Source organism: Schistocerca piceifrons, unplaced genomic scaffold, assembly GCF_021461385.2.
Source record: "Schistocerca piceifrons isolate TAMUIC-IGC-003096 unplaced genomic scaffold, iqSchPice1.1 HiC_scaffold_1870, whole genome shotgun sequence".
Lineage (NCBI taxonomy): Eukaryota > Metazoa > Arthropoda > Insecta > Orthoptera > Acrididae > Schistocerca > Schistocerca piceifrons.
In genome coordinates, this window is record NW_025727757.1 from 2924098 (window position 1) to 2941619 (window position 17522).

Here is a 17522-nt window from a genome sequence, read left to right on the forward strand (position 1 = left end):
CTTTCGTGTGCTGAAACTCGGGCTCACTGTTCTGTCTCGAATACAACTAGAATTACTTTGCTCGTTGCAATCTTTTACGTCAAGTACAGACAACAGTACCAGATAGAGAGGATTTCCTTCACATTTTGTATGCGTGTCATGTTGTGGTCTGATTGTGTTTATTTAAATGTGGACTGACTGTATGGTTCCAGATGATAGTCGCATTATGTAGTGTGAATACTGCTACTACTATGTCATTGTTATTGAACACAACAGGTACGGTAGAGTAGAATGTTTGCTGAATATGGAGAAGTACATTGAGTCTGATATCAGGAGCGAGAATTGTGGTGATAGAACTGATATAGCGTCAATCTCGGTATGTTGCAAATTAGAATAGTCTGATGTAGCACCTTGTAGAGTGGTGTGAAATACTTTTCAGCGATCAGATATTATAGAGCAGTTGTGTTTGTTCACAATGAACTGTTGACTTTTGCCATGTTTAGTCTGGAAGTGTACTCGTGACGTTTTTGTTGAGAGGAGGATTGTCTGTTGTTACCTGAATTATTTTGCTGTTATCTGGCGTTGTCTCAGTTTTCCTACGACGTTCCTTAGAGTATTTGTGTGCTGTATGCTACTCGAGGAGGGGTGAAATTCGTGAGTTACAATCGGATTGAGTTTTTTGGATCTTTATTTAAAAAATTATGAATGTTACTCTCGTACAAATTGTTTCAGTTCCTGTTTTTTTGCACAGAGTTCGCTGGACTGTCTGCCTCATGACAGCATCTCCACCAGCCGCCTGTCGTTGTACTGCCTGGCCATGTCCAGCGCTGTCCGCCCACGACGAGTTGTGGCCCCCCTGTCGGCCCCCGCATCGAGCAGCGCAGCCGCCACATCTGCCTGCCAATAGAATGCCGCAAGATGCAGCGGCGTCCACCCACCGCCATTCCTGGCGTCCACCGCCGCCCCCGCCCCCACCAGCAGCCTCGCCGCCTCGACGCCTCCCCTGCACGCTGCCCAGTGCAGGGCGGTCCACCCACCCCCGCCCCTCGCCCCCACGTGGGCCCCTGCGGCGATCAGCGCCCTCAGCTGCCCCACTGCCCCCCGGTCAGCCGCCTGGAGCAGCCTCCTGCCCCTCTCCTTAGCAGAGAGGCTCCTGCACAAAACACACAAACTGCCACACTCTGCTGCAAACACACAACACACAGAACGAGGACAACAGCCACACGAGGAAACAACTGTTGTGAATACAAATCTGTCCTGAAACAAACCTACCGTATTCCCCCTCCCACAGTACAAAACAGTGCGCAATTGTGTGTATGTATTAAATCACAGTACATCTGTTCTATCCCCCTCATAAGAAAATCTTCATTCATCGTCCATTACAAATAGCATTATACATCCTCTGAAAGAATTTCATTACCACACTTTGTCACACTCATTCCTGCAAGTCGGCTCCTTTGCTCTCGGCACGCTACACCTAACCACTCGCTCACCTCCACTACAGGACAGGTTTCTTGCAGCCTAGTTCTCGTCTCTGTCTGCAGCTTCACTGCCAGACGTCACACACAACAAGAATCCCGTCTCCTGGTTTTCAAAGAGACACTTTCCTAGCATGCAGGCAAAAAAATTTCACTGCAGTTACCGGCAGTTTTCTTCATTCACCCTCACCAAACACTGAAACTCTCTGACACACAGACAACAATTTATTCAAAACATATGAGATAACAAACACCAAATCGGCAACACCACCCCCATAAAAAAAGTGTGTGTGTGTGTGTGTGTGTGTGTGTGTGTGTGTGCGCGTGTGAGACATTTTATGGCCTCATAGCATACGCACATGTATTTAACATGTGATATCATGCTCAAAATCATCTGAAGGATCTCAGTTGTCGTCCATCTTGATGTTTTTGCGGCGTAAGGACTGTTCCATCAAGTTTCTGGCGTGCAGCCGCATAAATTCAGTGGTTCGGTCCTCGGGTTTAAAAGGACGGACCAAGTGCGGCAGCGTCAGTCACCTCGGCTCACTCTGGAGATGGCGGGACGGTGTTCGGCCGAAATATTAGGAGAAGAGGCTGAATTTATGCGGCTGCACGCCAGAAACTTTATGGAACGATCTGAATTGTGTTTCGCCTGATTTGTAATCAGTCCTCATAACATTGTTCCTCTGCTCTGTTTTCGGTACAGTCTTTGCCTGTACAAAATGTTCACTGCATCAGGCCACAAGAGACAACTGCTCTGTGTGATTATCGGTTTACATGCAAACTGACACTTCGATAATGCAAATACCAGGAAACGTGTTATTGGACGCTACACAGCCATTACGCTTGCATATTCAAACTTATTGTAATAAATGAAACCTCAGAAAGCAGCATCCTCCTTTAAATGACACGACGAAAGTTTTCTTACTGCACTACTATCCGGGAATGCAATCTAACAAGTAAAGAAGAAATATCTGACGTATGGTTTCAGTCACAAGTAACAAACTCTGTGCAAGTTGAAACTTGAAATGATCTGCCATAAAGTTGTGTGTTTCCCGGATATTCGAACGCAGCACTTGATCGGATGGTTAACTAAGCAGAATGAAACGTCAGAAACCGTCATTTTTAACCAGCAATGAGATGACAAACTGAAACCAGGAGACGAAAGTGTTTTGTGTTATGGGCATTCGAAACCAACACCTATCGACACTGACCTCTAGTCACGCATAGACGTTATATATTGATTTAGTTCATGAGCAGCGAAATGTGGACATGTCATAATTTTAAATTCAAAGATGAAAATTTTCTGCCGACTAGGAATCGAACCCTGGACACATCGTTGTTGACTACATACAAAGATACCTCGACTGTACTATTCTCTTTCACCAGTAGCTCGGAGTGCCATGTTTGAAACTGACACGACAGGACGAAAAGCTGCCCGTCTGACTTGGGACTCGAAACCAGTACCACCATTATTGTTAACAAAGCCCAGAGAATCGGTAAAATCAGAATAATTCCTCACATGTATTTTGCTGTGCTCATGTTGCAACTTAAAGTGACATGCCAGGGTTCCAACCCAGGGATGTGTCTCTTGTGAATGTCTGTATGACTTTGCAGACAAGTGCAGACAATGAAGCAGTGGAAATGCATCATCTGAAAATGATCAAACGTAACGAAAAGGGAGATCTGAGTTCGAATTCCAGTCCATCGTCAATATTTTCCACGTCTCAGGCTCGAATACAGTAAGAGTCAAGTGCGCTGCGGCCTTGTACAGGAATTGGCTCATTGATTTAAAAAGATATCGCTTAAGAAAGGTGACTGGTGACAGAGTTTCGACCTGGCGTGACTTCCTCCTCAGTCAGGGCCCAACCTGTAGCGACTCTCTTCCAGGCTACCAGAGGTGGGAGAGATGCTGCTTATGCTTGTTAAAAATGATTGCCGGATGTGAGAAACGAACCCAGACCTTCAGCATATGTAGCAAGAATCATTTCAACTTTTTCTTAACTAGCAACTATTACCACGAATTAAAATTCATGCGAGTTGCGGTATTCGAATCCACTACATGCAGACTAGAAACTCGCGCCCTTAACCCCTTTTCTTTCATTTAATTTTTTAACCATTCCGAGGTCTGGCCACGACGCCTCCCCCATACCTGCCACCGAGTCGCTGCGCTATTTTCGCGCATAATTTTTTTATTTTTTTTATTTCTAATTTTTTTTATTTTTAGCAGTCAAACTTCATTTTTAAGCAGCAATGAGATGACTCCAACTGGCACGCTGGCAAGCACTTTCTTAGAGTTTGCAGCTGCAGTACGATTTACGTTAGACCTGTAGTCCAGAGCCAGAACTTGGACTGAGGTCTCCCGTGATTCGCAAAGATATTCCGCACCCCCACATTCATGACGTGTGGTTTAGTGTTGCTTAGCTTTGAACCTGATGCAAGTTCGGATTTGCTGATGACCTGCAGTGTTTTCTCCCAGTCGCTGTCGCCAATGATCACTACATGCTCATCACCTGTGTATGCCCTACACACGATATTCTGGCGGTATGTGTGTGTCTGCATGCGTGCAGCCCTCGTAGCAGTTTCTGCAGAGCGGCTAGCAGGGCCTCAGCGGCAGTGGCGAACGAGGCCCTCCACACAGGACCACCTCTCGTCGCACACAGCTCTTGAGTGCGAGCTGCCTCGTTAGCTGACCACTGATCATGATTTGCAAACTGCTGTTCTTCAACATTATACCAATTACCTTGACAAAATGTTGCAGAAAATACAGTACGGTCATTGTTTCAAGAAGGCACTGGTGACTCTCCCTATCGAAAGCATTCCCGAAATCGAGCGACATTACGGCGCACTCGAGCGTGTGAACATGTGCTGCAGCTACGATGTCGCTATATTCACGGACAGTTTGAATACTTGTTCTGTCTCTACCCACCGTAGTTCCATACGGGCCAGTCACCTCATGCATTATCATTTTCACTCTCCAGGCAAGAACGCGCACCATTAATTTTGTAACCACCATTCAGGTCAGTAACTGATCTCAAGAGTCCCTTTAGTCAGCCATAGTGTCAGTGTCGTCGTAACTGCAGTCTGCTTCACGTCTACTGTGCAGCGAGCTACCTTAATTCAAGTATTAACTGTATTTTTTTTTTTACTTGTCACTGCTTCTTCCGTGTGTTTATGCTTTTAGGAAGCTTTAATTGTCGAGTGTTCCATAGATTTCCTGTTTGTTTTGAATACAGTCAGAGAGAGTACCTTTAGTCAGCCATAGTGCCAGTACTGCTAGTGTTTTCAATACAATCCTTAGACAGGTAGTGCTACTTCTACAAGAAGTGTCTAGTAACCACAGTTTAGTCAACTATCAGCCGCGTTTAGTGAATTAGCAGTCTAGTTAAAAGCTGGTTAATTATCTAAAGTAAATTGATTTCTTAGCATGGATAGGATGTGTGACTGCTGTGTACGGACGCAGGGGGAGCTGGCCACTGTCCGCGAACAGCTGAGCGTGTTGATGGCCGCGGTCAGCCGTCTTCAGCCTGCTGCCTCGGAGTGTACCGGCAGTGGGGAGTCTGGTGCGTCGCAAGGTACACCCCAGGCGTCACCCACTGTCCCTGCTGTCGAGACATCTTCGCGGGTACCGGGCGCGGCTGGGCCACCCTCTCCCCAAGGGGAGTGGCGGGTTCAGCGGCGTTCGCTGCGCACGAGGCGGAGGGTCAATGTGGAGGCTGGCCGTGTGGCATCGCCCGCTCTGCCTGTGAGTGGACATGTGGCTGCTTCTTCAGCAACGTCCGAAAAGCACACGGGGGGAGGGGTTTATTAGTTATTGGGAGCTCCAACGTTAGGCGGGTGATGGAGCCCCTTAGGGAAATAGCGGAAAGGTCGGGGTAGAAGGCCAGTGTTCACTCTGTCTGCTTGCCGGGGGGTCTCACCGGAGATGTGGAGGAGGCGATAGAGCACTGGGTGCACCCCACTGCAAATTGTTGATCATGTCGGCACCAATGACTCCTGCCGTCTGGGTTCAGAGGTCATCCTCAGTTCGTACAGGCGGTTGGCGGAGTTGGTGAAGGCGGAAAGCCTCGCTCGCGGGGTGGAATCAGAGCTAACTATTTGTAGTATCGTTCCCAGAAACGATCGCGGTCCTCTGGTTTGGAGCCGAGTGGAAGGCTTAAACCAGAGGCTCAGACGATTCTGCGGAGATCTGGGGTGCAAATTTCTCGACCTCCGCAATCGGGTGGAGAAATGTAGGGTCCCCCTGAATAGGTCAGGCGTGCACTACACGCCGGAAGGGTAGCGGGAGTACGTGTAGAGTGCACATGGTTTTTTTTAGGTTAGATAATTCCCTCCCTAGGCCCGACAAGACGCCTCCTGAGACGCGGCAAGGTAGGAGTAGGCAAAATGCAACAGGGAATAACAATATTAATGTGCTAATAGTAAACTGCAAGAGCGTCTATAGAAAGGTCCCAGAACTGCTCTCATTAATAAACGGTCACAACGCCCATAAAGTACTAGGGACAGAAAGTTGGCTGAAACCAGACGTAAACAGTAATGAAATCCTAAACTCAGATTGGAATGTATACCGCAGAGACAGGCTGGACAGTGAAGGGGGAGGCGTGTTTATAGCGATAAGAAGTGCAATAGTATCGAAGGAAATTGACGGAGATCCGAAATGTGAAATAATTTGAGTCAAGGTCACGGTTAAAGCAGGCTCAGACATGGTAATTGGATGTCTCTATAGGCCCCCTGGCTCAGCAGCTGTTGTGGCTGAGCACCTGAAGGATAATTTGGAAAATATTTCGAGTAGATTTCCCCACCATGTTATAGTTCTGGGTTGAGATTTTGATTTGCCGTTCATAACGGGTGGCAGCGACAAAGAATCCAGTGAAATTTTTTGAAGTGCTCTATCTGAAAAGTACCTTGAGCAGTTAAACAGAGAACCGACTCGTGGCGATAACATATTAGACCTTCTGGTGACAAACAGACCCGAACTATTTGAAACAGTTAACTCGGAACAGGGAATCAGCGATCATAAAGCGGTTACTGCATCGATGATTTCAGCGGTAAATAGAAATATTAAAAAAGGTAGGAAGATTTTTCTGTTTAGCAAAGGTGACAAAAAGCAGATTTCAGAGTACCTGACGGCTCAACACAAAAGTTTTGATTTAAGTACAGACAGTGTTGAGGATCAGTGGACAAAGTTCAAAACCATCGTACAATATGCGTTAGATGAGTATGTGCCAAGCAAGATCGTAAGAGATGGAAACGAGCCACCGCGGTACAACAACCGAGTTAGAAACCTGCTGCGGAAGTAAAGGGAACTTCACAGCAAACATAAACATAGCCAACGCCTTGCAGACAAACAAAAATTACGCGAAGCGAAATGTAGAGCGAGGAGGACTATGCGAGAGACGTTCAATGAATTCGAAAGTAAAGTTCTATGTACTGACTTGGCTGAAAATCCTAAGAAATTTTGGTTTTTTGTCAAAGCGATAGGTGGATCAAAACAAAATGTCCAGACACTCTGTGACCAAAATGGTACTGAAACAGAGGATGACAGAGTAAAGGCCGAAATACTAAATGTCTTTTACCAAAGCTGTTTCACAGAGGAAGACTGGACCGTAGTTCCTTCTCTAGATTGTCACACAGATGACAAAATGGTAGATATCGAAATAGACGACAGAGGGATAGAGAAACAATTAAAATCGCTCAAAAGAGGAAAGGCCGCTGGACCTGATGGGATACCAGTTCGATTTTACACAGAGTACGCTAAGGAACTTGCCTCCCTTCTTGCAGCGGTGTACCGTAGGTCTCTATAAGAGCGTAGCGTTCCAAAGGATTGGAAAAGGGCACAGGTCATCCCCGTTTTTAAGAAGGGATGTCTAACAGATGTGCAGAACTATAGACCTATTATCTCTAACGTCGATCAGTTGCAGAATTTTGGAACACGTATTACGTTCGAGTATAATGACTTTTCTGGAAACTAGAAGTGCACGAGACTCAAGAGGGCCATAGACACCGGTCCCGAGGTAGATGCCGTGTTTCTTGACTTCCTCAAGACGTTCGATACAGTTCCCCACAGTCGTTTAATGAACAAAGTAAGAGCATATGGACTATCAAACCAATTGTGTGACTGGATTGAAGAGTTCCTAGATAACAGAACGCAGCATGTCGTTCTCAATGGAGAGAAGTCTTCCGAAGTAAGAGTGATTTCAGGTGTGCCGCAGGGGAGTGTCGTAGGACCGTTGCTGTTCACAATATACATAAATGACCTTGTGGATGACGTCTGAAGTTCACTGAGGCTTTTTGCAGATGATGCTGTGGTATATCGAGAGGTTGGAACGATGGAAAATTGTACTGAAATGCAGGAGGATCTACAGCGAATTGACGCATGGTGCAGGGAATGGCAATTTAATCTCAATGTAGAGAAGTGTAATGTGCTGCTTATACATAGAAAGAAAGATCCCTTATCATTTAGCTACAATATAGCAGCTCAGGAACTGGAAGCAGTTAATTCCGTAAATTATCTGGGAGTACGCTTTAGGAGTGATTTAAAATGGAATGATCATATAAAGTTGATCGTAGGTAAAGCAGATGCCAGACAGATTCATTGGAAGAATCCTAAGGAAACGCAATCCGAAAACAAAGGAAGTAGGTTACAGTACACTTGTTCGCCCACTGCTCGAATACTGGTCAGCAGTGTGGGATCCATACCAGATAGGGTTGATAGAAGAGATAGAGAAGATCCAACGGAGAGCAGCGCGCTTCGTTACAGGATCATTTAGTAATCTCGAAAGCGTTACGGAGATGATAGGTAAACTCCAGTGGAAGACTCTGCAGGAGAGACGCTGAGTAGCTCGGTACGGACTTTTGTCGGAGTTTCGAGAACATACCTTCACCGAGGAGTCAAGCAGTATATTGCTCCCTCCTACGTATATCTCGCGAAGAGACCATGAGGATAAAATCAGAGAGATTGGAGCCCACACAGAGGCATACCGACAATCCTTCTTTCCACGAACAATACGAGACTGGAATAGAAGGGAGAACCGATAGAGGTACTCAAGGTACCCTCCGCCACACACCGTCAGGTGGCTTGCGGAGTATGGATGTAGATGTACATTGTTTCTATTATTTGTGAGTTGTTCAACGTGGCAGACTGTCGAGAGTATCGCTATCTCCAATTCAATTCCAGTTCCAGCATTAATTACAGCGACATACCCCAAGAGATCGTGTAGCGCAGCGGCCGTTAGTCCCTGATGTAGAATAACATCAGTGTCTGCCACATACATAAAGTGTTTCAAGCCACATACTTTCAGATGTTTAAAGGTGCAATCCTCTAAGTTTGACAAGGGTTCGTAATGTACCACGTTTCATAAATTCGACTCTTTCATCGAATACACTCAGTACAAAAGCTATTGGCAAATGTGACATACGTATCCGCCCCCTGCCACTTGGGTCTGGGTGAGGTAACCGTTCTTACCGGAGACTGACAGGTGCGCCTCTGGAAGCTGAACGAGTTTCCGACGTTTCCCCATCTGCCGCCACCTCGTCCGCGCAGTTCTTCGCGAGGAGGAACCTGCACAGGCCATCAGCGGCTGTTGGGCGCGTTTCTGCGATACCGCTGTGGGGAGCTGCGCTTGAGTCTCGCTGTACTTCCGCGGAGGCTGGGGCGGGCGCACTGGCGGCGGCTGGTGTGTGGATGACAGGTCCAGGCTGAGTAGTGCGACTGGAACCTCCCTCCGAAGTTTCATTTACTTTCTGGACTGCTTGTTGGACCTTTTCGCCCTTAAGTCGACCAGTTTGTGTCTGCTGTGCGGAGCTGACTCATACTAGCATCTCCCGACGTTCACGAAGACACAAAGACTGCAGCGGAGAGCTGCGATAAGCTCTCAGACTCACCGCAGCTCGCAGCAGAGGTCCACACGCGGCGGCCGCTGAAGGCACACTGGCGTTCGTTTCACCAGCAGCGGAATGTGCGCGTGTCTGGTTTGGAAATGACACGACGAAAATTCCTGTGGCGACTGGGAATCGAACCCTGCACATACCGTTCGACTACATGAAAAGAGACGCTGACACTCTTTCATCACTAGCCAAAAGCCTCTGACTAAATCGAAACCCATACCCATTGTTATTGTTGACAAAGTACGGAGAGGCGTCAAAAATCATAATAATTTGTGACATGAGGTTTGGTGTGTCCTTGCTACAAGTTGAGAAGACAGACCAAGATTCGAACCCAGTCGTGCATCTTTCGTCAAGACGGTAACTACTTTGGAATCGTGGGGAAACAACGGAATGGTGGAACTTTTTATTTGTGGTAAGGTCTTACTGGACCCAACTGCTGAGGTCATCGGTCCCTAAGCTTACACACTACATCATCTAACTTGAACTAACTTACGCTAAGGACGAGACACACGCCCATCCCAGAGGGAGGACTCGAACCTCCGACGGGGGCAGCCGCGCAGACCGCAAGGCGAACGGTGGAAAGTCTCAACACAAAGGGGAGATCCGAGTTCGAATCTCAGTCCTGCACCGATATTTTGCACATCTCATGCCGAAATAAAATAAGAATCAGCTGCCCAGTGATCTTGCACGATGAGTGGCACATTCATCAAAAGACACTCTCGCTTAAGAAAGCTCACTGGTGACTGACTTTCAACCTGGCATGATTAGGCCTCTGTCATGGCCCACCCTATAAGGACTCTCGCGCAACAAGTAGCCAAGTGACGTCTCTTATGTCCGTTTGGAACCACAGTGCAACACTACATTTTTCAAATGACGTCATCAGAGTGTGTTTGTACTTCTTAAATTGATTGCCTTATGTGAGAACCTAGCCCCGACCATCACAAGAATCATTCCAAATAAACACCCGTCTGCACAGAGCATTGGGTCATGACTGTGTCGTAATGAAGGCCTTTGCACACTAATGGAAAATTCCGATTCCGTGGAGGTCGATTACAACCTGTTGGAAACGTTTCTTTGTTGGTCCACATCGACAGTCACTGGGCACCTTGGCTACCTAAGGCGTGCTCCTGACTTGGTTCTGTTATCGCCGAAATAAGATCACGTTAAGGGGCAGCTGCACGAACGGGCAACACGGTATAGTGCGCAGATTTCTGCAGGATGTGTCTCTCCACTTGCGATTATACGCTCATAGTATTTCGCGTCTATTCACAAATTTGTGTAAACCCTAAGGCCAGATATCGAACATACTCTCGTCTTTGGATTTCGTCTCGCATAATTGCATTCCTGCAGCATTTTATGGGGAGAGTACTTAAGTATGTAAGCAACCACGGTAGATTATACCTACAAACTGCACAAGTTTCTGTCAAAACTTAAATCGTGTTTGCAGGTGCTAGTAACATAATAATTGGTTGGATGAAAACGTGCACTTTTGAAATGCAGCAAACAGCTGAAGTATTGTTCTGCAAGACGATTAAGGCCCACCTGCCAGGAAGGTGGAAATAAAATAAAATCAGAAACTAATAACATATTTTAGTCCACCGTACTCATATCAACGTATTTTACTTCGCTTGATAGCTCCCGGCCACAGAAATCAATTTTGTTTTCGTTTGACGTGACAGCAATAAACGAGGAGGAGACAGCAAAATCACTAAACGTAAACGCAGGTCAGGTGGAGGTCAGCCACCTCCCCACCATAACTCACAAGGAGACGGCACGACCACGGGGTCGGGGATTTGTCCGAAATTTTGCGTGGACCCCTAACACCTCACGTGGTTAAAATATTAGGACGCACTACTCGGAAAATCCCGTGAAAAATCGGTGCAAAGTTTCTCAGGTGCCTTAAGAGTATAAAATGTTGGTCCAGTGCCGAGCCGCCGTTTGGCCTAGTCATTGTGGTATTATTTTGTGAATAGGAAATTTTCAACGAACTCCAGACTACATTCCATTCATCTGGCTGATTCCCCTTCGTGTACCACTTGCAACCTGATTGACACAGATGAGCATCAATTTGTCTGTGGAAATGCAAATAATATATGGTTGTCAATCAGAAAAAAAATTATCAACTATGCAGAGAAAACCGCCGTATTTGATAACGCCAGCGTGCCTTTTATTCCCGGAAGAAGAATTATACCCCACCTCAAAGAAAAATGCCGACAACTGGTTGAAGGGACACGCGGTATTTTACCCGCTGTCCAGTAAAGAAAGGAGCAGAGGAGATTTTTGGACGTACATCTCCGATCGGCATCACAAGCTACTGCGCATAAATAATTACTATGATACATACACCAACTTCCTCAGAAGAAGCGTCATGTGAACTCCATTTTCGATTATGCGATTCAGAACATGAAGAAACGAGACAATTTAATCTTTGAAAAACCAAATACGACCAAGTGACGAACATCACTATCTGGTTTAGGCCTTGATTTCTTCTAAAATGTCAAGGAACCTGTAATTAATTTTCTTTTGTTTTATTACTTTTAAATGTTAGTTGAAAATAATGTACTACTGGGAATGTTATGACCAATTTAAAAAAATGGTTAGGGCTCGGACTCTTATGCCAGAGGCCTTGGGTTCTTTTTCTTCTGATTCATTTTCTTTTGTTATTCCACCAATTATTCAAAAAGTTTCTCAAACTGACATTATTTTAGCTCAAGAGCGTAAAGTTTTTCATTCACTGAAAGATATTCGTGCTCGTTGTCCTATTTCGTTTCATGGGGTTTCAAGGTTTAGAGGGGCTCTGTAAGGGTCCCCTTGGGATTGTAACGGCCATCTGCGCATAGGACTGTGCGCGAGCCGTGAGAAGTAAACGGCAGTTTGTTTTTCGATTCCGTCGTGAACAGCCACGCCTGTTTCAAATTTCGACGTGTTATTCCGATCCGAGGTTGAACACGTCGTCTGAAGAAGTTGCTGGCTCATCTGGAATAGGAGAAGAAATTCCTGAAGAGTCCGTTCATAGTGACCTATCAAAATTACGATTGAAGGGCGCAGTGGTGTATTATGAAAAGCTGTTGACGGAAAATATTTTAATTGCATCGACATCTTCGGAAGAAATCTCTCACGATGCTATGTTATTGGCCGGAGGACTTTATGATAATACACTGGAACTTTTGGGTGCAAAAACATTCGTAACTGAAGAGGAATTAATTCCCGCTCAAGAGGATTGTGAAGAATGTGAGGAGAACGACGAACAGTTCGAAGTGCCACAAAATGATTCGTCTCCAGACGAATATAAACCGTCACCGAAAAGATTTAAAAGTGACATGATTCCCTTTGCCTACAAAGTCGTGAATATTGCTAAACCGCACCTCAGTGGTCCTTGGCGACGTTGGGAAAAAAAAGGATGCCGCCAATTGAAGAGAAAAGAAGATCTTTCCCAATGGGAAAAAGATATTAAAAGTGGTGGTACGCGAATGGATAAATTTGAGGCGATAGATTCGTGGACCTACGACCGTTTTGTGGAAGCAAGACAGCAACATCAGCAAGTTATGACAAGAAATTTACAGCAATGGACATTGGCTGCGGCTGCAGAATTCGTCGATTTAAAATTCAAGGCGTCTGATCGATAGGTCACGGCATTTAAACAGAAGCACAGAATTTCACAACGCAAGCTCACGAAACTGGTTTCGAAAAAAAGAGGCGGCGTCAATGGAGGCCATCCAGACGTCTGCGGAGGCCTTTCGTCGGCAGACGTGCCGGTTAATCCCTCAATACCACGACGAGGATTATGCGATACATACTGACCAAACAGGTAAATACATGTTTTCTGCGTACAAAATGTTTTTATCGATGTAAAATATATCAATTCAAATTTAATTATAAAAAAAGATATTTACATACACATTCGAATATTGTTTAATATTAAAAATACTATTGTTTTAGGATACCAATAACAATCTCACTGAAAAAGTAAGTAAAACAGTTTTCGTGAAAAAGTCGGATTTGAATAAAGTGACGCATTCGTACACCGCACAATATTCAATAACATTATCCGGAAAACTGCTCCCACATGTCTTCATATGCTTACAAGAAGCGACCGGTCGTTTCGGACCTCGTATTCACTAATTAATAGATGGCTATGGCAGTACTTATACGAACGTCATTGTATCATCATCGCATCCCGGAAAAGGAGCAACAGTTTTATACATGGATTTTCTCCGCAAATGTTTAAAACCTTTCGTCGGGGAGAGTAAATATTTACTTTTCATTGACTCTTGGGGAGGTCAAACGATTCAGGAGACATATGATGCAATTTTTCAAGATGACGAAAATATGCCAGCTGGGTCTCTGAAAGTCATACCTCAAAAATGCACTTCTTTGGTGCAACCTTGTGATGTTTACTTTTACAGGCAAGTTAAAAATTTCGTAAAGCGCTTGCAAAATTGCAGCGCATTCTAACAGGAAAATCGTGAAATTAATTCCCGGGAAGATTGCATCAAAATTCATTCTATAATTCTCCATCAATCATCGTCACCAATATTTCGAGACACGATTCAGTATGACTGGTTTGCCTCAAAATTATCAGAAACTAGGAACATTTTCGTAAATGTTAATGGGGCATGTTTTTGTACAGATTTATTGCAAACGCCCGTTTTTATATGTTGCGCAAGATGTCGCAAAAATTATTGCTTTGTTTGTTTTTACGATAATTACCATTGCGGTTCGTGTTTATAATTATTATATGTATAAAAATTGAATGTTTCCTAACCGACTTTGTTATTCTGATTAAAAAACCAATGTTTCTCCTCATATACTTTACAATGGAAAATTGAAAACCCACTGCCATGATTTGTGTTGTTGAACAAAAAGAAAGAAATGACAAATGAGGTGACAGATAATTTCAGTCTTACATTACAGTGTTCACAGAATGAGTCTTTAGCAGTAGCACAAATCGGCACCTTCACTGTCACCTTCAACCCGTGGCAGTTCAGCACGGACATTTTCTTCTTCTGCAGCCTGAGGTTCCTCATCATAATTTCCCAACCCAAATTAATCATTCAGTAAATCCTTGACGAGTGTTCCTTCCAGGGAAAATCGCATCCTTGGGGAGTTCAAGATCTTCCTTTATATCAGACACCAGATGTTTGCCGTCATATTCTTGTATCTGCTGTACTACTGATTTATTTTTCACGTGCGACTTGCAGGTGAGGTTGGGGTCGGGAACGTGAACCCAACCCATCCCCTCTCTACTAGGAATCCAGTTCCTAACCAATACCCACTGTATTGAAGACAATTCGGAGCATGTTACCATATTTCTTATTGTGATTCTGATATTTAAGTATTTTCTCGAATTCATTTTCCATATTTTCATGTTTCCGTCTTTCAGCTAAAATCGCCTTTGCTGTAACTTTTTTGGAGTTTAAAAGCTTTTTGGTGAGATAACTTAGTTCAAGATTATACTCCCTAACGTGTTTTAGCTTAAAACTTATTTATTGTATATTTATCGGCGGCTCTACACTTTCTGGCCTGACAATGTCGTATAGTTTTGCTGTAGTGCACCATGGATCGTTACACATTATGCACCATGTTCGTTAAACATACAATGCCATCGCTTTACACTTTATGTCAGACCCATTCCTCCATTGCTTGGATCCAAAACTGCTGTCTTCACCGGCACTCGAAACAATTCCCCTTTCCACAAGAACTTTGCTAAGGTGGACAGGGTCGTCTTCGCCACCATTGATAGAATGGGGAGAACCTGTGCTATGTAGTAGGCCTTGGATAAAATACATATCTTGATAAACAGTATTCTCTGGAACTGGTCTATGCTACGTTGAAGGTTTTCAATCAAAGCTCCCTTGATTTTTCTTGCCACCTCCCGCCAACTTATTGCTATCATTTTTAAAAGGGGAGTTGTCAATGCTATTCCAAGAGCTTTGCGTTCATTAACATGGTTCACCCACTCAATGCGCAAGTTATCAAGCCGCTTTATATCTAGAAATGTACTTTCGTTTTCATTTACCCTCGCACCTGATGCGGAACAGTATTTTGCAAGTACCATCTCTAGTTCCGTCACATCTGTTTGGTCTCTGATGACTACGCTTGCATCGTCAGCGTAAGCACCTACACGGTCTTTGTTCCTTGAATGGTAATGCCTGTCAGCCTGTGCTGTAGCTGTCTCAGGAAAGGTTACAGCGGTATAACGAACAGGAGCATGGATAAGGGGCTTCCTTGGGTAACATCCCTTTTTATGTCAATTTGTTTTGTCAGTTGACAGCTAACGGGGATTTGTGCAGTAACACCCATAGTCACGTTCTCGAGGATGTCAATGGTTCTTGGCAGGAAGTCCATTCGACGCATTGTCTCTATCAGGTATTTGTGATTAATTTGATCAAATGCCTTATGGACGTCTATGAAAAGCAGTCCACATTTTATGTTACTTGCCTGCAATAGCGCAGTGACATCGCGATACAAAGCCGCAGTTTGTAAAATCGTCCTTCTGAAAGCACAAGTCTGCTGTTGGCCTATGATGTCAGCTGTGCATGGTGTAAAGCGCTTGTTAATTACTCGAGCTATAATTTTATAATCCGAATTTAAAAGCGAAATCGGCCGTAGGTTGTTTATTTTTTTGCAGCCTCTGTTCTTGGGGATCAACACGATTTTGCATTGTTTGAACTCTGCAGGCACTGGCTTCCCCTGTAAGACTTCACTGACGATTTCGGTGAACTTTTCTCCTATTAGGGTCCAAAATCGTTTATAGAATTCAATGGGCAGTCTGTCAAGTCCTGGAGATTTCCTAGCGGGGGAGCTGCACACGATTTCTAATAAATCTTCCTTGGTGATGTCCGAAGAAATGTTATCATCATCTCGCGATATTCGTGGAAGATAAGCACCAAAGAGCTCATCGTATTCTCCTTCGTTTGTTTCCCCTGACGCATACATACGTTCATAGTACGCTGAGGTCTCTGTAATTATTTCCTTCTGGGTGGTGAGTATGGTACCATCATTGATCTGAAATTCACCCACGAAACTACTTCTATTCTTGGCGTGTCTGACAAGGTGGTACACTGCAGCAGTCTCATCTTCAGTGACTGACTCTGCTTTGGATTTCATTTCAAGTCCCTCCAGTTTCTTACGTTTCAGACTTGATAATTTTGCTTTTATTTGCTTGATGTCTTTTAATCTCGTAGGAATTGCATCTGTTAGATTGTAGAGTTCCCTTAGCACGCTGTAGTAGAATTCTACAGTCTTTTTCCTTTCTCTGGCCATATCTATACTGAAAGATATTAAAACTTTCCTTAGCTTCGGTTTCGCTCGTTGGGTCCACCATTCTATCACACTTGGAAAGTTCTTCAGTGAATGTAGACACATTTCCCAAGCTCTGGTTAGGGCATCTTCTAAGTCGTCTTCTTATAATAACGAAATATTTAGATTCCACTGGCTTCCAACTCTTCTGGTAGATTGTGGTGTTAAATTTACGCAGGTCAACAACGCACTGTGATCGGAAAAACTAACGGGAACAGTTTGTTTTCAGTACTTTATCTGCTCAATTTTCCGATACGTAAATTCTGTCAATTCTACTACATGAATTCGCAACAATATGAGTGAAGTTCACCATTGTTGGTTATTTTATTTCCCACGCATCTTTTAAATTAACAACGAGACGTCACAAGTCAGTTCAGTAATTGAAGTTGGGGATTTGATCCTTTCGACTCAATACACAATTAAAATTTCCCCCTATTAAGTCGGAGGGGGTTTTTCCTCAGTAAAGAAATTACGCTTTCATTAAAGAATGTGGCTCTTGCAGCTTTATTACTGCTGCCAGAAGGAGCATATAAATTGACTATACTAACTCATGCTACGTTTATTCCAATACCTCACCCCGATTCTAATTTATCAACGTTATGTACGGGGATGCCTTCTCTAACTAAAATGGCCGTGCAACACTCGTTTCAGTGGAAATATTCTAAAAATCGACGTAATTGGACAAATTTAATTGTGGGAATACCACTTCCTGTAGGAGAGCAATATCCGTCGCTGACTCATACAGAAACTGTTTCAGAGCAGCTACTTTAACATCCGACTGTATCCTATTAATATTTAACGTGGTAATCGTGTATGACTGACACAGGGGAGTGACCTTTTTTCCGGCTTCTATCATTTCATGCCACTCGATGGCGG

The 17522-nt window shown here is 44.3% G+C and overlaps 1 protein-coding gene across 1 annotated transcript in view; it reads right to left on the bottom strand.

Annotated features, from left to right (window-relative positions):
• Positions 1-750: 750 nt before the first annotated feature.
• Positions 751-17522, bottom strand: part of LOC124741120 (mucin-2-like) — a 261502-nt gene continuing 244730 nt past the window's right edge. The window contains exons 27-28 of the mRNA XM_047248654.1: positions 1036-1132; positions 751-876 (exon numbers count right to left, since the gene is read on the bottom strand). Coding sequence (XP_047104610.1) covers positions 751-876; positions 1036-1132 — 223 coding nt within the window. The remainder of the gene's footprint in view (positions 877-1035; positions 1133-17522) is intronic.